This window comes from Protopterus annectens, chromosome 3.part0 (genome assembly GCF_019279795.1).
Source record: "Protopterus annectens isolate FY-2018-M chromosome 3.part0, PAN1.0, whole genome shotgun sequence".
NCBI lineage: Eukaryota > Metazoa > Chordata > Ceratodontiformes > Protopteridae > Protopterus > Protopterus annectens.
Genome location: NC_056731.1, coordinates 190,811,485 through 190,832,592, shown reverse-complemented (window position 1 = coordinate 190,832,592; position 21,108 = coordinate 190,811,485). Strand labels below are relative to the sequence as shown.

Genomic DNA, 21,108 nt, shown 5'->3' with positions numbered 1-21,108 from the left:
TCGGGGGTTCCATAAGGCACAAAACCGACAGCGAGGAATGTCGTGGTCTGGGCCTAAGCAAGGAATGCAGTATGAATAAAAATCTTTATGAGGTATTTGCTTTCCACAGGTAAGACAACTGTTAGCTTTTACTGGCATCGGTTAAGAGCAAAAAAAAGGATCCCCAACAGGGTATTTAGCTTTTTTTGAAGACTTCGGTTCAGAAACTCGAGAACAAAAATTTCAGGACTTGGCCGACTGGCATTTGAAAACTACTTCTGCTTCGGGCACCGCACGGCAAGAAAGACTGATGTAATGACGTCAGCTGCATGTTTTATACCCCTGATGACCTGACATAATGGAAGAAGAGACAGCAACCGACAGCTGAGGGCTACCTGCAGGCAGACAACCCAAATGTAATGCCTGCAACAGTGAAACACGAAGAACATCCTGTGGATATTATACTTTGTACCCACTTGTCTTTTGTGATATCTCGTCAGGCTTCTGGCTAGAAAGATTATCGCCCCCTGACTGCCTCCAGAATAGGACAAACTGGCCTCCTTTCAGGAGCGCTGGAAAGGTCGGCCACAAAAGCAATAATGGTCACCTTGATTTTGCAGACCCCCCTCTGCCTCGTGTGCGGTGTCTACCATTATTGCCTCCCCCTCTGCCCCTAGGGAAGGATTCACCTCGTGCGTCCTGAAAAACTCCCTGGGATTTCTTGAACCACATTTTTCCACCTTTCTGACCCTTAGGATAGGTTCTGGAAGGGATAGAAAAATGTACACCAACAGTAGAGTGTTTTTTCTTCCTGCTTGCATCTGGTGAGAGTCTCTGACTTTTGGTCCAAAAAGTGAGGAACCATCAAAAGGGGTGTTGACAAAGATAGACTTAAAAGCTTTCGCAAAATTACACAAAAGCACCCAAGAGTGCCTCCTTAGGGAAACTCCCGAACCCGCTGACCTGCTCGCTCCATCTGCTGCATAGGAAATCAGCCTCATGGAGGAGTTAACTATTGAATTTAAGGTGGACAGCTGAGAGGTTTGCTTGTCTGAAACCCCTGCAGCTATTGAACCTTGGAGAGTATCTCAACTCCTTCAGGAGATCTCTTTGTAGCCTTGTAAAGTGCGTAAGGTAGTTCAGCGATCAAAGGGTAAAAGTCAGAGACTAGAAAATACACTTCCCGTATCTGTCCATCATGCCAGACTCCTTGTTTGGCAGTGGACAGATGAGGACATTTCAGAGACTTCCTTCTTGCTGGCTGCTGCCACCACCATAGCATCTACAAGGACACCTTTAGTAAGAAATTATTTTTCTGCTGGAGCTATTATGAATTTATTTGGTCTCCTAGGGACAGGTTCCATCATGTCTGGTGACTCCAGCACCTTTTGACTAACCAATTCAATTAGTCCATCAAAAGGTGGAGACACCCAGGAGGCTGAAGGTTGAGATCCGAAGGCCTTCATGTACATCAACTCCTCATCAGAAGGGTTAAGTGGCTTCCAGCTGCCTCTCTGTTTAAGGGATTTCTAAGATATCGGCAAAGGAGATATCTTCAGATGGTGACCGTGGGGACCCTTCTGACTCCACAAAGTCAGTGTCTGAGGTGATTTGACTCATCTGGTGAGTACACATGCTTCCCTCTTGCATATTTTCTTCCGAGGAACCGCCTCAGAAGGGTATTCTGGGGAGGTCTGGCAGAGTGGGACCCGCCCATTGGGCTACCTGAGGCCCTGAATTACCACTGTCCTGAGGATGGAATGGTGTCGAGACAGACACCGGTGCCTTAGGGGAAAGACTACCAGTACCCTTGTGTACAGCTGTATGAGGGGACAGCACACTCCATCAGCTCGAAAGCAGGTCCCCCCAGCTCAGAGGATGCCTCTCGTTCTGATGAAATGGAAAAAATCCCTGACTCCAATGAGAAAGGCTCAGAGCCTGATGTAGGAGCCGCGCTCACCCGTGCTGACTCCCCAAGAGGTAAGCTCGGAACAAAGGAGAGACTGGTCCAAGCGTCCCACCCAGAACTGACCAGAGTGCTTCGGTTCCTAGACACCTCAGAAGGTACCAAGGGTGCTGGAGCAGACAACAGTTCCAAAATCTCTTGGAGGGGTCTCGGAACTGAAGATTCTACATCAAACAGTACTTGGCACTCCGGCTCCAAAGATCCAGCCTGGCTCGGAGGAAAAATCGACGTGGATGAGACAGCGTCTTAGTTGGCTCCGAGCCGAAAATATTTTAGCCAGCACCGGCGAATTCAGAAGTCTGCACACCACCCTATCCATATCGTCTAATACGCTTCTAGAGGACCTGGAAAAAAAAAAAGGGTAGGAGAGCGAGATCTCTCCAATATGGAAGATCTTTAGGTAAGGGAGACCATTATTAACTCAGTGGACTGGCTCCGAAAGCTAGTCTCCTTTGGTTCAGAAAGCTGTGGAATCGCAAGACTTGACTTGTCTAATTCAATGATCTCTCCCGGTTCAGACTCCTGTGGAGCCGAAGAGACTGATTGTCCAAATTGTTAATACTTTCTGAGGTGATTCTGAATAAGCAGATGAAGAGGAAGAGGAACATGGTCTCTCTGAACAGTTGTCACTTATTGAAGATGGGGACTTAGGTTTAGAAGAAGTACTCTGGCTTTCCAAAGCTTCAGAAAATGGAGTTTTTAGAAGTCCTCTGATTATTAACTTGTTCTTTCTTTCCTGCAAAATGCGGGAACTAAGAGTGACAGAAGTTACATGACTCCTGCAGGTGAATGGCCCCCAAACTATAAACACACGCACATTATGACCATCAGTTAGAGACATTTTTTGTGAGCATTTCTGACCATTTTTAAAGCCAGATCGCTTTGGCTCCTTCTCTCGACTTTCCTTAGACATCATGAGAAGGAAGCACAAACCACAAACACTGTAAATAAAAGGCACTAACTATACGAAATACTATAAGTAGAAAAAACAAACACATGTAATATATATAGCCTAATAGCATACTATAATATAAGCACAGAGCACATCTATTTAAAGAATATACATATATATATATATATATATATATATATATATATATATATATATATATATATAAAACAGATCTGCCATCAAAGTTAAATGGCGCTAGCACTGCTATCAAACAAGAAAAAAGACAAACAGCAAAGGGAACAAAAATTAGATAAACCCTCTAACTTAAGCAGGCACTTGACTCTCTAAACTCAAACGAGCCAAGAATCACTGCCAAAGGAAATACACACTAGACAAATGGACTACACTACTGATTTCAATGGGACAGAAAAGCAAATAGGACTTGTGACTAAAACGATGGCCAACTATGCAACAATCACAGTAGTGAATGATTAAACAGCAGACACAACAGCAGAGAGAAACTATCTATATAAAAGACCTATAACTATGTGTAGACAAAAACAGTTATAAAAAATACAAGAAATATAAATTTTTAAAAAAACTTAGCCGTGGCCAATGAGAAGCGCATCCGATCTTGTTAAGCAGCAAACAAGATCTGGGGAATCACGCACTGCATGATGGGGCAGCTGTTCAGCCACGAGCCACGTGAAAGACTCTGAGGTATAGTATGTGTCCGAGTGGGAGCAGTGGATCGGCTCCAAACCCAACCAGTAAGAACAAAGGCGAGATAGGACAACATAACATCTAGCCTTTAAAGGTAGCTAAAGTCATAATTTGTTGGGCATGTAGTGGTAACTTACTCCATATGCTGGGAACACCGATTTAGAACACTCTCTCACCAGTGACTCTATTTGGTGGAACAAATTCAGGTCCCTAGTCTAGGTGCTTGCACAGCCACAAGTTCAGAGTGAAAATAGGATGTCAAAAACAATTGAGTGCGTCAGCGCCTAAAAAGCAAAACTTAAGTTACCTCACAGCACCTATTATGCTACTGTACACAAGAATAATTCCAATCTGTCAGGATAGGTGAAGAATTTATAGTCTTGAACTTGTTTCTTATGTACAAGTTCTGCATGAGAAACCATGTGGGGTGCAAACTGTACAGGCCTTTTGTGGCAGTACCTTTCAGAAAACCAGTTCCTATAAAAAGGGGGAAAGTACAGTTGTGTAAGTAAATTTAACATGGCAGTTGATACTCTGATGATCACACTATTGTCATAACCTTAACTATATGAGCTATACATTGCTAACGATGTAACAGCCAACCAGCTACCAAAGCTTCAAGGCACCTTCCATGCATCCAAACTATTTGCTCAGATGGAGCTGAGCTGAGTAAAAAGTCGTGTTTGGGCAGAAAGCGCTTCACAGATTTCATGAGAACAGAAAGTAGCAGGCTAAAGCCTGAAATGAAAATAGGGTCTGTGGTGGCTGAAGGGGTTACAACAGAGGAAACCAACAAAGAGAAGTGGTCGTAAGAACCAGGAATGACCACTACAGAGTTACCTATCTGCGGCTAAGGCAAAGTAGCAGTCTGATGGAAGGGCAAATGCTGTCTGGGAATTCTTTTTTTTTCCCAGAGGTAGGAAAATCTGGGGAACCAAGAAGTCGTTTCACTGCAAATCCGAGAAGGTAGCTTGAAGACAGATATGGCTGACAGCAGCAGTAGGCAAAAAGGTATCAAAAAAGGTAGCGTTTTCACCTTAATATCCTAACAAGCACCACATGCACTAACACCTCCCTTGATTACAATTCATAAAAGTTTTTTCACAAACATTTTGAGTAAATATTAAAATGAAATTTAAACTAAATGTAATACAAGAATCACAGTCTTCCGACAGAAAAGTCATGTGACAGTCCATCAAAAATTAAATTCCTAGCACAAAACCCAGTTTTACACACAAAAGTACCATTTTAATCATAAAATAAATTGTGGAAAACATATCACCCCACAAAGGAAATTTTATCTGCACAGCAATGTAGAAATGCTACCCATCCGTCAATTCTTGAAAGCCCACGGAAGCGCACTTCAGAGGCTGAAAAAGCTCTGCAGTGTATGGCGCCCAAACCACTGATATTTTCTCTAGCGCTACCTGAGTTCTCAACAGTCTGAGTGAATGGAAGGTGCCCTTAAGTTTTGGGAGATGGCCAGCAGTTACAGCCTATGCAATATATAACAACCATGTAAGCTAAGGCTACTGCAGAACTTATCAGATGATGATCACATTTAACATAAGACATTTAGAAAAAAAACTGGAAACCCTATATTATTTCAACAGTAAATCAAGGAGTTCCATTCCACTGCTGTCTTTAGCTAATGTATCCTGATAAAAAGGAACTCAGTAGCAAACTGGGAGCCTTATGTGAAGCAAATCTAAATTTAAGCCATAGTCACCACCATTTTCCTCAATACTTAGAAATATTGACAGTACATCAGATGGCTACTTACAGAAACCTGATTTATGTGCATGTATGCATGTTATATATGAACGTGGAGGGGTGGAATGGTCATCTAACACCGAAAATACATTCAGATATACCTTAATTGGCTTTCCTTGAAATGTTTTCACTTCTTCTCTCAGATACTGATATGCCTGAAAACAACATAGAAACAAACCATCACAACCTGATGCTATAAATATGGCCAAAAAAGCTGCAATCAAGGTTACTATTTCATGCTTTTATGGTGGGTTTACAGTTCAGGGGCTGCAAACTAAAAACTTACCTGCTGTGCATCAGCTTCTGATTCAAATGTGATGAACCAGTTATCATTGTAGGCAAATTCACAGCTGATAAACTTGGGCAAGTTATCTCCTTTAAAGAGCAACTCCACCTCCTAAGAAAGAAAAAGAAACCAATGAACATTATCTAAGCTCTAATCCCCCCACCTAAAAAATATACAATGAACTAATCACAATAACTACTATGCTAATCCCAAATTAAGGCAAAAGTATAAACCAGCAACAACAACTCTGTCACTTGACATCCGTACCTCCAATAAACAAAATGGGGTGTGAAACTCAAGAGAGCAAAACAAGCCCAAACAATACAAGCAAAATATTAACTCATTCACTAGCTTCATGGAACAGAATGCAGCCTTAACTATGATCTACATAGTTAGTGGTCCGAGCAATGCTGAAGCTAGGCAGAAGGGATCGAATTAAAAGGCCAATACTGCCTTATCAATCCAGGGATAAGGTAATGACAGTGCTTCTCAATAGGAGGTCCATCTGGGAGAAGATAAGGTACTGCAGTTCTTCTAAACTGGAACTCTGGGAACAAAGTGATGACGGCTTGAATGTGAACTTTTAAATGAAAAATGTGAATGCACAAAAGTACATATTTTCACTTAGATCAAATGGAGATGGCGTCTCTGCTCAGCTGGGGGAAGGGGTGTTCACTTACTCCCAGCTTAATGAAGGCCAGTCATGATTCCAGACTCTCATAGGCTCAAAGGACGATACTAGGCTATTGGCCCAGAGGCCCTTATAAGCTTAGCCAAGAATTTCACCCATGTTCCCACAAAGTCAGCACCTGTTTGCCCTGTCCAGCAGTGGCACAGATGGGATCCCAGGGATATATTTTCTGTTTCCCATCCATTCGTTCAGGTTCATCTTAAACAGGGCAAGTGAGGTACTCTGGTTGACATAGAGAGAAGTCTATTTCACAGACGGGGGAGTCATCCATCTTGCCAACAAGTTCTATTAATGTCACAGACTAGGTTGAGACCTTGCAAGCAGGTTGCACGAGTGGAGTCCAGATATGCAGCAACTCTATCAATGCTGAGTCTGAGATGGCTTTGTATGCCAGACACAGGTCACCTCTGAGCAGTTCTGTACAAGACTGTAGAGGGACAGGGCTTTTAGCCTATCTGTATAGGACAGGTGTTTGAGACACTGGATATTCCTGGTCAGGAACTTCTGTGGTCTCTCCAACTGCTGCAAGTGGTTGGCAAGTTACAGTGGATATAAAAAGTTTACACCCCCCTGTTAAAATGCCAGGTTTTTTGTGATATAAAAAAATGAGACTATAAAAAATCATTTCAAAACTTTTCCTCCCTTTAATGTGACCTATAACCTGTACAATTCATTAGAAAAACAAACAAATCTGTTAGGGGAAAAATATAAAAGATAAAAAACGTATAATACGTTGGTTGCATAAGTGTGCACTCCCTTAAACTAATACTTTGTTGAAGCAGCTTTTGATTTAATTACAACATTCAGTTTTCTTGGGTGCACACCTGCCATCAGAGACTCTAACTCCAAATAAAGTTAAGCTGTCCAAGTAAGATTTTCCTGACATTTACTCAGTTGCCTGCTACAGCAAAGGCCATGGTTCGCAGAGAACTTGCAAAGCACCAAAGGTATCTCATTGATGAAAGGTATCAGTCAGGAGAAGGGTACAAAAAAAATTCCACAGCATTGGATATACAATGGAACACAGTGAAGACAGTCATCAAAAAGTGGAGAAAATATGGGACAAAAGAGAAGTTTCAATGAACTGGACTTCCCTCCAAAAGTGATGAAAAGACAAGACGAAAACTGGTCAGGGAGACTGCCAAGAGACCTACAGCAACACTGAAGGAGTTGCAGGAATTTCTGGCAAGTACTGGTTGTGTACTACATTTGCCAACAATCTCCTATATTCTCCACATGTCTGGACTATGGGGTAGTGTTGCAAGATGGAAGCCTTTTCTTACACAGAAAAACATCCAAGCCAGGCTAAAATTTGCAAAACAACACATCAAGTCTCTCAAAAGCATGTGGGAAAATGTGTTATGGTCTGATGAGACCAAGGTTGAACTTTTTGGCCACAATTTCAAAAGGTACGTTTGGCGCAAAAACACTTGCATCACCAAAGGAACACCATCCCCACAGTGAAGCATGGTGGTGGTAGTATCATGCTTTGGGGTTGCTTTTCTTCAGCTGGAACTGGGGTTTTAGTCAAGGTGGAGGGAATTATGAACAGTTACAAATAGCAGTCACTTTTGTCCCAAACCCTTCAGGTGTCTGCTAGAAAGCTGAAGATGAAAAGGAATTTCACCTTCCAACACGACAATGACCCCAAGCATACATCCAAATCCACAAAAGAATGGCTTCACCAGAATAAATTAAAGTTTTGGAATGGCCCAGCCAGAGCCCAGACCTCAATCCAACAGAAAATCTGTGGAGTGACCATAAGAGGGCTGTGCACAAGAGATGCCCTCCCGATCTGACAGATTTGGAGTGCTTTTGCAAGGAAGAGCGGGCAAATATTGCCAAGTGAAGATGTGCCATACTAATAGACTCCTACCCAAGAAACCTGAATGTTGTAATTAAAACAAAAGGTGCTTCAACAAAGTATTAGTTTAAGGGTGTGTACACACAAAGTAGTAGTTTAAGGGTATGCACACTTATGCAACCAGCGTATTGTACGTTATTTTTTTTCTCCCCCTAACAGATTTGTTTTTCAATTGAATTGTACAGGTTACAGGTCACATTAAAGGTGGGAAAAGTTTTCAAATGATTTATTGTGATCTCATTTTTTTAATATCACAAAAACCTGGCATTTTAACAGGGGTGTGTAAACTTTTTATATCCACTGTACATGTTGAAGAGGGCACTGTACTCAACAATGGGTCTGATAAGGGAAGAACACAGGGATGTTATGACATCCTTGTTCCTGGATGAAATACCCTTACTTATGAGATGGGCCATGTAGAAAGCCTTCCTTATAACGGAGGCAACATTGTGGTCAAAACTCAGCTTTGCTATCAACCTGGATGCCCAAGTCCCTCACGACTAATTGTGTGCTTAGTACGTTATTAATGTGATAATTAGTGTGAACACTATTTTCCTCAAAGAGGATAATGATGCATTTCTTGGCATTCAGTTTGAGGCCATGTTTCTGGCACCAGTCATTAGTTTGGTTAAGGCCCTCTTGGAGTATGTTCACATCACTAGGGGAATTTATGACAGTGCCCAGCTTGCAGTCATCTGCAAACTTGGTCAGTCACAGACTACTGGTGTTGGCTTGCACCACAGAAAAATATAACCCAAACAGTACAGGCCCCAAGACCGATCCTTGGGGTACGCCGCTTGTTACTGATCTACTACTAGAGGTGGCTTCCCCTATTATGTCTGAGTGGGATCCATCAGTGAGTTAGTAAGCTACCCATCTGGGTTGATGCCTAGCTGTAAGAGATTATCTAGTGCCCGAGTGGGGAATAGTGTCAAGGGCTTTGGCTAGGTCAAGGTAGGCTGTGTGCACTGTCTTGCTCTCATCCATGGCTTTGGTGACTGTTTCGAAGAAACCTCCCAGTGTTTTGTTGGCAAAGCCCCCCCTTCCAAAAAGAAAGTTATGTATCACAACACACTCGTGTGCACATGTACAGCTACACACACACACACACACACACACACACACACACACACACAGTATACAACAATTCAATGAACGACCATTTCATTGAAAAATAATTCACAATGTTAAAATGTCTGAAAACCAATTTCGCTCAAAGATCAATCACATTCAAAATAACTGAAAAATGGCACAGTCAAAAACATCCAACAGAAAAGTTTTCCCCAAGACATTTTTTTTTTTGTAGGGGAGGCAAGTCCTCCTGTACCCCAATCCCTATACTTAACATACAAACCCCATGGCCATGGATGCACAACAGTGGAGAAAAGGGAAAAAAGCTACACAGTGAATCACTGCTGATGCACAAAACATTTCATAGAAAATTTCATTACAGCAAACAACTTAAAAAAAAAAAAAAAAGGTTGCTTGCAGGGTACAAGTCAAACTGCACAACCCACACCACATTACTTAAACGCATCGACTCCACAGTCGCATAACTGTGTAGAAAAGTGAAAATACTATACACACAGAATCACTGCCACCTCTCAAACACAAAAATCAGCAGAGTTTTATATTGATCACTACAGGCAGCTTAAGCTTCCTCATACATTTCTATATATTTCTGCTTCAGTATTAAAGAATTACAACTAAACTACATTCAGCGAAACAGACTTTCAGTGTGTGTGTGGGTATACATATATTTTATATTATATAAAGATATATATATATATATATATATATATATATATATATATATATATATATATATATGGATTCACTTCATTACACTGAAAGCCCAAAACACTGAAAGCTCAAAACACTGAAAACACACACATACATACATATATATATATATATATATATATATATATATATATATATATATATATATACTGAGTTTCAACATAAATCATAGCACTTTCCACCAAGTGTAAACAGGGGGGCAAGCCCCCCTGTGCCCCCACACCCCATGCTACTTACATATATATATAAAAACTCCAAGATTGCACTTCACTAAGTGCAATCTTGGAGTTGATATATTTAAGTAGCAGGGGGTGCAGCCCCCCACTTGGGGGGGTGCAGGGGGGCTTGCCCCCCATCTTACACTTGGTGGAAAGTGCTATGATTTATGTTGTTTAAACTCAGTATATGTATGATATGTGTTTCCAGTGTTTTGAAGTTTCATTGTTTTGGTCTTCTATATTATGAAGTTTTCTCATTTTCAGTGTTTTGAATTTTCAGTGTTATGAAGCGAGTCCATATATATATATATATATATATATATATGTATATATATATATATATATATATATATATATATATATATATGTATATATACACACACACACACACACACACACACACAAATAAAACACCTGCGTGCGCGAGTGCACACACTTTAAATAACTCTTCTTTATCTGGAAGGGGAGATTACCTCAGCAAAGCCTCTTCAAATATTAACATTTTAGCTAACTCTTTGCCCTTAATCTGCTGTCTACTACCCTCTACAACTGCCAAAAGTTGTTTCACTGACCACGGACTCTAATATTCTCCTCTCACCAACTGCAAAATGGATTCTTAGAGCCCTCAGCTTGTAAACAATCAGTGACAGTACGAGCTGACCACTGGAAGGACTCATCTAGAGGAGCTGCAGGTCTTCCTTCAGCCCTTGTTCCTTTTATGGTTGTCAGCACACCTGCCATGGCAAGGACATACACTACAGTAAATCTGCAAGAGTGCTTCCATATACCTGACTCAACTTAAAGCAGCATGCAGCCAGCAAATTGCAGTAGTTAACATAATGGCATCTATATCAGAACAGCGAACGCTATTCTGTCAAACTATAATGTTCGAAAGCTGAGAATGTCGAAGTCATGGAACAGTGATTTTTTTTCCCAGCGAAAAAAACCTGCTGGGCCGTTCTCAGGACTTCGATGCTTTCTTCACTGTGGTGCGATCTCAGAGTTGGTATACTTAAGTTTGTATATATATATATATATATATATATATATATATATATATATATATATATATATATATTGGATCTGCAAAGTTTTTTCCCTGGGAAAAAATTTGCTGATCCGTGACTTCGACATTTTTGGTTTTCGAACTTTACAGTTCGACAGAATAGCATTCGCTGTTTTTAGCATTTGATGTTCTGATATAGACGCCATTAACACTCCCTGAAAAGAAGACAACCCAGATGCATATGGCCTTCACCTTCTGCTCTAAGGTTTTTGCCTCACAAAGTTTATCTTCAATCTGGCCCATGGCAGTAACATGTAAGATCTGTAGCAGCAGCATTTTCCTTCAACTTTTGAAAAATTATTATAGTTATTCCCTACCCAAAACAGAAAGTACAGTTGTGTACACTTAACTATAAATGTAGATGTTAGAGTGTATTCACTGTTGCAGTCATCACATTTGGATTATCTGCTTGCAGTAGCCCTCAGTTGGCCTGATTATCAAAGTCTTGGGTCCTGCGTCGATTGCTCTCTCATCTTCCATGACATCAGGTAGTCACGGGTATAAAGCATGCAGTCGACGCCATTACATCAGTTTTTCTTGCCCCAGATGTCAGGTGCCCCCCAATGGGAAGCAATTAAATATATATACAAGGTTATACCTCCAACAAAAAAGCAAATACACCAAAATGCTTTTAAGCATAGTAAAAAGAATAGAGGTATAGCCAAAAGAAGTCAGGGGGCTGGAGGGAGGGTAACCAGGACTGCAACAGTGAATACACTCGAACATCTACATTTATAGTAAGTGTACACAACTGTACTAGGTTTTTCGTGTTTCACTGCTGCAGTCATCACATTTGGGTAGATTCCCAAACCTAAGGATGGGAGGAGGAATTTAGATAGCATTAGGACCAGCTATAAGGCCCTGCAAGACTGCAGTGGCAAAACCAGCTCTGGATTTAGAGAAAATTAGCAAATGGTAATGCTTGGTGAAAGTATGTACAGAACTCCAGGTAGCAGCTTCTAGGATGTCCCTGGTAGGGACACCTCTGAGAAATGCTGTAGAGGTAGATGCAGCCCTGGTTGAATGTGATCTTATCCCCTGTGGGATAGGTTTTCCATGGTGCTTATAGCAGAGATTAATGCAATGGCCTATCCATTTAGAAATGATTTGCTTTGAAATGGCCTTCCCCTCTGCCCCTGCAGCAAATGCCAACAGCAGCTGTTCAGATTTCCTGAGAGGTTTAGTCCTGTCCAAGTAAAATCTAAGTTGTCTGTGCACTTTTAAGGAGTGCAGTATCCGTTCCCCTTTGTTCTGTGGATTAGGAAGGTTGGTAAATGAATGGACCGGTTAAGAGCCACACTGGATACTACCTTGGGCATGAAGGAGGGATTGGTCCTGAGGGACACCCTGTCCACATGAAAGATGATGAAAGGCTCCACTGCCATAAGGGCCTGTAATTCAGACACCCATCTTGCTGAAGTGATGGCTAAAAAGGAGGCTGTTTTCCAAGAAAGGAATTTCTACTCTGCATTTGCAGCTGGCTCAAAAGGAGGTAGAGTAAGTTTTTCCAATACAAAGTTAAGGTCCCAGGCTGGAGTAGGGGGCTCTCCTGGGTGGTCTTACGTTTTTGGCCCCTCTGAGGAACTGCTTGAGCAGTAGATGAGAGAAGAGGGGTGGTTCTGTGTTGTAACGAGCTGTAATGGCTGAGGCATGAATTTTGATGGAGGAAAAGTAAAGACCCTTGTGAAGCATCTTAGTTAATTATTGCAGAATCTGACGTAAATTGGGCGATGCTGTGCTCATCCTCTGAGTTTGGTTTCAGGAACAGAATCTTTTCCATTTTTCAGCATAAGATTTTCTAGTACTAGGCCTCCTTGTCTCCAGAATGACATCCAACACTTGTTTAATGAGGAATGGTAAAGGAGAGATCACATAATTAGCCAGGCTGCCAGGTTCAGGGTTCGAAGCTGAGGGTGCAGAATCTGGCCCTTCTGCTGGGATGGTAGGGGTCTGAGGCAGGTGCCATGGTGCCAGCAGTGACACACTGCGCAAGAGGGGGTACCAGTGTTGGCGTGGCCAGTCTGGTGCAATCAGTATCATCCTTGGTTTGTCCCGTTTGATCTTTAGTAGTTCACTGGACAGATGAGGCAGAGGAGGAAAGGCATAAACTGATAGATTTTTCCAGGTGAAGGACAGGGCTTGTTTGTGGGAAGTCCTTGTGCAGAATTTGTCCAATTGGTAGTTCTGAGAAGAAGCAAAAAGGTCCATCTCTGGGCTCCCCCATTTGTTTATCAACATGTTGAATGTCTTTGGTTCCAGTTTACACTTGTGTGGGTCCATGAGATTTCTGCTTAGATCGTCTGCCAGTGTATTTAGCTTTCCTGGCAAGAATTGAGTCTGTAGGTGCACTTGGTAGCTCAAGGCTGTGTTCCACAGAGCCACGGCTAGTCTGAGAGAGGGTACGAGTGGGTTCCCCCCCTGCTTGTTTATGTACCACATAACAGTAGTGTTGTCCATCTTTACCATTAATTGTCCTGGAAGAATGTGGTCCTTCAAGGGTGTCAGGGCATTCTGTACAGCTAACATTTCTTTTTGATTGATATGCAGATGCATTTGACTTGGGTTTCATTTGCCCTGAATGCACCTCCCGGCCATGTCAGCCCCCCAAGCATAGTGTGATGCGTCTGTTAGGATTTGGGTGGCAGGGGGTAGGGTGAATGGCAGTCCCTTGTTTTAGTGGCAGGCCTCTGCCCACCAAAGGAACTTAACTGTAGGCAAGGTATGACAGGAATCATTGCTTCTAGATCCTGAGAATGTTGACACCCACAGGCTTTTTAGATACCATTGTAGTTTCCTCATATGCAGTCTTGCATATGGAATTAGGAGAATGCAGGAGGTCATGAACCCCAAGGCGTGCAGTATTTGTCTTGCAGATAGCAGGGTCTTTGTGGCCATTTGTTTGAAGTAAGCTGTCAAAAGAACTTGTTTCTCTGGCGTGAGGAAAGCCATCTGGGAAGTTGTGTTCAAGCTTGCTCCCAGAAATACAATTTGTTGGCAGGGTACCAGATGTGATTTCTTTTCATTTATGATGTACCACAGAGAAGTTAGCACTTTTTGTACAAACGCCAGATGATTAAATAGTATGTCCTGGCTTTCTGCCTGAATTAGACAATCGTCCAGGTATGGGTATATTTGAATATTTCTTTGCCTGCAAAATGCAATGACTGGAGCTAGCCACTTTGTGAATACCCTGGGTGCAGTAGATAAGCCAAAGGGTAGTGCAGAGAACTGATAGTGCATGAAGCCTGCTTTGAAGCGTAGGTATCTTCTACAAGATTCCCCTATTGGGATGTGCAGGTAAGGCTTCCTTTAAATCCAGTGTTGCCAACCAGGCATCCTTGCCTAGCATAGGAAGCAAATGGTGAAGAGTTAGCATCCTGAATTTTGGGATCACCAAAGAAGTGTTTAGGATAGAGAGATCCAAGATAGGACGCCAGGAGTAGTCTTTTCTGGGCACCAGAAAAAGTCTTGAGTAGAAACCATGTCCCCTTTCCTCTTATGGGACAGTTTGAATAGCCCCTATACTCAAGAGGCAAAGAACTTGATTTTGAGCCTCTTCCCCACTGATGTAGGGGTAGATCTGGCCAACCATTTGGGGTTGGTAAAATGTGGAAGTGGAATCTGTAATCTTGGGAAACTATATTTAAAACCCACTGGTCCTGGGTAACGAGTTTCCAGTTTTTTGCCTGCAGAGCAATCTTTCCCCCTAAAGGAGCAGTCAGTTGAAAAGGGCTTGGAAGTTTTAAAGTTAAGTCATTGAGACAGTTTACCATAAGGGGGAGTCTTACTACTCCCTGCTTTGGAAGTGGGAGCCCCCACTGCTTAGGCCTGTGCGTACCTTGGGACTGAAGCCTGAGTGTTCTGCTGGTTCTGAGTTTGGACTGAGAAGGCCTGGAAGAGGCAGGAAAGGACCAATTCTTAGAGGGCCAATGCCTACTAAATCTTGGAGGCTGTATTTGCAGGAAATCTTTAACAGTTTACATAGATTTAGCTTTTTCCTCCATCTTTTTAAGTACTACTTCTGCTCTGTTGCCAAAAAGGCGGCCCTGGTTTAAGGGAGCATACAGCAATTTAGCTTTAACATGTTCTGGCAAAGATTGATCCTTAAGCCAAGCATGCCTTCTAAGTACAGACCCAGTAACAGCAGTCCTGCAAGATGCCTCTAGTGAATCAAAACCACATTGCAAAGTATGTTTTCCAACTTGTTCAGCAGAATGCATTAAATCCTGTAAATCCTTATTTTCAGCACAGTCAGGAATCAGCATCATTTTCTGTTTATGCAATCCAATAATATGATGCTAATACTTTAACATATGAAACTGGAAGTGTAAGGCCCTAATGACCAAGGCTGCAGAAGTGTATACCTTCTTACCCCATCTATCCATCGCCCTGGAATCTATATCAGAGGGGGTAGGATTTTTGGCAGTAGTAGCCTTAATGCCCTTGGGTCCCTGTAAAATGGTCTCAGGATCCGCAGTAGGATTTTTAAAGAGGAACTTGTGAGAGTCAAGAACCCTGTAATATCTATCTGGTTTGCTGGGAGCAGGAGGTAAGGAGTCAGGGGCCAAGCTAGACTCCAAAAAGGAATCGTCAACAATGTCCAGTACTGGGGGGGATAGCTAAAGGCCTGTGTTGGGGCAGGAGTAAGAAATCCCTAAGCCTCTTTTTAGAATCAGAGTAATCCTGGCTTTCCCATCGAAAATGCTCCCTAAGAGTATGCAAGGGACTCCAAATGGGTCTCAGTAGAGGCCTGCAAATCTGAAGTAGCGGCTATCAGGTGCTGCGAAAGCGCCGGAGTACCAGCGAACTGGCAACTAGCTTAGGAGAAGCATCGTCGGCAGCTTTGGACCTAGGCAGTCTGTCTCTGTCTTTACCTTTGCGTTTGTTCGGAATGTCGGTAGTCGGGTGGCTTACCAAAGCCATATCTGGATAATTGAACAGAGTACTAAAATACTTAGAAGCGTAAATATACCAATGACGAATAGTTCATTGTTTAAATAAGGCACAAAACCGACATCAAGGTACGCTGTGGTCAGGGCCTAGGCAAGGAATACAGTACGAATGAAAATCTTTGAGGTATTTGCTTTCCACAAGAAACACAATTACTGACATCGGTTTAGAGCAAGAAAAAAAGTTACCCCAACGGGGTACTTAGCTTAGTTGAAGACTTCAGTTCTGAAACTCGAAAATGAAAATTTCAGGAGTGCTTCGTGCACCACACGGCAAGAAAGACTGATGTAATGGCATTGGCTGCATGCTTTATACCCCTGACTACCTGACGTCATGGAAGATGAGACAGCAAATGACGCAGGGCCCAAGACTTTTATAATCAGGCAGAGCAAAAAAATCCTGGAAGAACAGGCAGACTAAGGGCTACTGCAAGCAGATAACCCAAATGAGATGACTGTAAGAACATCTGCACTCATCAATTTTGTTTCTCCCTTTCCTTATACAAACTTTAAAAAGAATGGCCAAACCACATACACTTCATAAAGTTTGGCATACTAACCAATGACCAGCAAAGTTAAACTGATCACAGCACATACACCACCCTTAGTGCTATATGTGAAAGTTATGCAGTTACCATGACAACAGATGTGGATAAGCCAATCTATCTCCATTAATAGCAGGACTAATGCAATCACCATTAGGAAACTGCATTTAAAGCTTTCAGTAGCTACTAAACCCCTCCCCCTTCACTAAAGATATTCTACAATATGACTTTCTTCTCCACTCCTCTGTTACGCAATGTATAAAAAAAACAAACCAACACCAAATCAGTAACAGAAGGAAGACAGTGGACTGGTATGCTTACCTACATCTGCTGTTATAAAACATAACCTTTGTATCTGGTATTACCAAGACCGTTGCTTTTAACTGAAGAACAAAGTTCCAAATTCACCTTCCTGGGTGGTCTATGGAAACACACCTTTAACTACCAAGCTCTCAAAGGATGACAGACACAAAGTCACATCCAGCTTACAGTGTGTTACAAAGGTATACAGTCTATCATACAGCTGCTGCAAAGTCATCATCTAAAAATGTGTGATAGAAAAAAAGACTTGGGAGGTATCCGCTACTCTAGTGGAATGGGTCAAAAGCATATTATACTTTTCAGAACAGAAGTTTATACAAACAGCCAATCCTTGGGAACCTAGGAAGACAGTTATAAAATGTAAAACAAAATAAAAGGCCATCCTGAAGTAAATTTGTAACCATTTTATTTTTGCAATGGAAGAGTACAGTGTCTCATTTCTGATCAACTCTGTTCCATCCACAAAACTTGATGTTGCATATATGCATCCATGCAATACATTAGTTATTATGCACAATTAAAATAAGTAAGGAAAATGGCTGGTGTGATGACCAATTCAATCTTCAATTCATTGGCCACCTCCAGCAAAAGAAAGGATTTTTATACATGGAAACTTGACTCAAAAATACCATGTAAGAGGGAGGCAAAGAGGAAGCTTGCAACTCAGAAACCCCTCTGGATGATAAAATTGCCACTACAAAAAAAGTTTCCAAGATAAAAACTAATTCAACTGCACAGGCTGGCTCAAGGGGGTTGGGGTAGGTAAAGTTTTTCCCCTGCATAAAATTCAAGTTTCCCAGTGGGAAACTATCCCTTCAGTGCTGGTCTAGTTAAAAAGGTACACTTTACAAATGTTTTGCGCAATTTAGGAACACCAAAGACTCGGAACTGGTAATGGAAATTAGAAATACCAATTTAGGTGTGCTTTTACAAAAGAATAGCTGTGGTCTTCATATAAAATCTGTGACAGGTAGTCTAGGACTGACACTACAGAAGCAGCATGAGGATCCAGCCCCTTGGACTAGACCCAAATGGAGAAAAGTCCATTTATACTTGCAAATATTCCTGGCAGTGGGCCTTCATGTAGTAGTGACAAATCTGAAGCACTCAGGATGGGTACGTAGAACCAACTGCCATTATTACAAATGGAGAACCCATGCAGTTAGATATTGTGAGTGGAGCCCTGAATGGACTTGCCAAAGGGCTGGGACAAAAGGTCCTGAAAGATTGAAGGCAGATAGCATTTTTTCAACAAATGAGATCTAACCAACAGGAATCCTACATATATAGGCCAAAATGGGGTGATGAGAATGAATCTGGACTTGTCCAATCTGGCTTTCTAGATGAAACATGGAATCAGTGAAACTAGGGAAAGATTAGAAGAGTTCTTGAAGGACCACTTATGGATGACCGCGATCCCTACAGCATTCACCAGAAGGAAAGAAGACAGAAAAGAATTTACTGCACATGGCACTAATAGGGGGAATTACAAGCTGCAGCAAGACTTCTTCCAGAGAAGAAAACTTCCATGCTACTGAGCTGAGGGACCACTTGTGCAGCATCAGAAGAAAGCAGCAAAGTCAGTTTACAGATGGCTTCCACAAGAATGTGGCTTGCTATCAAAGCAGTCAGCCACCATAACCTATTCCCAAAATCATCGTCTCAACATGGGCTACAGGACAGGGTTACTTCTTGTTTGCTAACATGCTGTCACTGAAGACAGCTACTGAAACGTGGGACAGGGAATCCTGGACTGCCAGTTCTGGACATTTTTACAATGCAGAGACATTTCTGTACGAAACTTCACACCCAAGAACTCAACATCCACTGAGGGACTAGTTTAAAACCTTGTAAAAGTCACCATAGGAACCATTGCTGTCATCCACCCCATGGCACTTAGTTGAAGAGCAGCTGTAAGAAAATGTAAGTGAAAATTTGAAAGACTAACATCTGATGAGGCAGGATCCTGTCCATATGTAAGCAGGCCTTGTACGGAACTATATTCAGATTGCAGCCTATGAATATGAGCAACTAAGAAGGCTTCAACTGTGACTTTAAAGAGTTTACTGCTACTCCTAATGTCTGAAAAACTGGAGAGAGACGGTCAGGCAAAGATGGGACTGATCAAACATCACAATAAATAGCCAAGAAAGGAAATGCTTTCATATCTTACAGCCTCTGGGTCACTGCAACTATAGACATATATGGTGCACACCATGAAAGCTGACGTGAGACCAATGGAAAAGTCCTGAGCTGGTAATGACCAGCTCTAACCTACAATCATAGATGTCTCCCTAACTCCTTGGATATCTTTATGTGCAGACAGGTGGTCTCAAAGGTCCAGCGCATCCAATCTCCAACACACACGAAAGAACTAACCAGACAATGGAAATCCAAAATATTTCTTTTGGAATTAAATGGTTTAGGCCACTTAACTTGAAAAAAGGTCTGAGGTTCTTTGTTTTCTTGGGTACCAAGAATGAAACTGGTATAGTAACCTAATCATTAATGGGCTGATGGGACCACTTAGTTTTTTTTTTCTACAAGGTTCAACACTTGCCTTCGTATTGCATTTTTTCAGTGAGGGTCAGATATCATACAAAGGTACAGACTTTGGCTTGGGAATGCTGTAAAATGGGATTGTACATCTACAGGAAATTACCATCCTTCTCAATTTCTCCACTGTAATGGGCCAGTCATACAGACAGGTTAAAAGGAAAACATCCCTGACTGTCTCCAAGTTGGGCATGGCCTTAGAAATTGTTCTCAAGAAGAAATACCACAGCCGCTGAATGCCCTTGCCTCTGGGTGAGCAGCAGGTTTGAAAGATGCTGTGAAACTGCTGATTCCTTCCAGACTTCTGCTTTTATTGCTGCTGGTCACACATAAACCAAAGCTGATGTGGGTAACGTGTCCTTAAAAAGGGATATTATTGAGTTTGAAACTTCATAAGCAGATTTTAGAATTTTGACTTCCTTCTCCAATTTCTCTGAATATGTTCTTATACTGGATCTGTAATGTACAGAAGTACAAGGAACAAATTAAAAGGTCACCTTGACGTCTTCAGAAAAATATGGTAGGCAGGGCCAGGTGAGAGTCTGTAGCCAATGCCAGGGCCTGCAGCTCAAGCCTACATTTCAGCACAGTTCTATGACAGCCTCAAACTGTCAGAGCTATCAATGCAGAGGTTAAAGGACCTAGCTTTGAATCTTTCACCAGCATTTAGGATTTGCTAGCCCCAGTTGAAACCACTCATTTCCAACATAAAAATAAAATTTAACTTAGTGTTCCTATCTGTAAGGTGGTAGCAGTAAAGTATAATTACCTAACTTCCATTTACGTGTAACAGTAGATGTTCTAGAGCATCGCCTTACTGGCATATGCGTGGTAGTGTCCTGCTACCCTCACCCTGGCAGCCTCTCAAAGCTCAGAAATCCTCCCACTGCCCACCTGTGAGGGCGAAGAGCCTGCTACTCTCACGCTGAAAGCCCATCAAAGCTCAGAAATCCTCCCACTGTCCACCTATGAGGGTGAAGAACCAATCACCTGACAGGACCAGGACAACTCTTCACACTCGCAGACAGGACCCTTTTAGTTTCTAGAGACCAACAGGATGAAACACAACTTGTTAACACACACAGTTCAATACCAAACGACAAACACAAAAAACAGAAAATGTTGCTGAACCAAACTCAATACATCCTGCAATCAACTATATACACCCAACAAAAAGGGGAAATGTGGGAGGGTACTGACAAAAAAGAAGCATGTTCTACGAACAACTACTGTTACAGGTAAGTAGCAAGTACGGTTCTGTACACTTACCATAAATATAGATGTTCAAGTGTATTCACTGTTGCAGTCATTACATTTGGGTAATCTGCTGGCAGGTTGCCCTCAGTTGGCCGGAATAACAAAGTCTTAGGTCCTGCGTTGGCTGCCGTCTCCTCTTCCATGATGTCAGGTCTTCAGGGGTATAAAACATGCAGCCGATGCCATTTAAGCAATTTTTCCCTGCACCCTCAGGTTTTT

At 42.0% G+C, this 21,108-nt stretch overlaps 1 protein-coding gene across 1 annotated transcript in view; it reads right to left on the bottom strand.

Moving 5' to 3' along the window:
* Positions 1-21,108, bottom strand: part of LARP4B (La ribonucleoprotein 4B) — a 2,371,531-nt gene that overhangs the window by 1,595,887 nt on the left and 754,536 nt on the right. Inside the window, exons 6-7 of the mRNA XM_044065528.1 lie at positions 5,620-5,730; positions 5,435-5,488 (exon numbers count right to left, since the gene is read on the bottom strand). Of these exons, the coding sequence (XP_043921463.1) occupies positions 5,435-5,488; positions 5,620-5,730 (165 nt within the window). The remainder of the gene's footprint in view (positions 1-5,434; positions 5,489-5,619; positions 5,731-21,108) is intronic.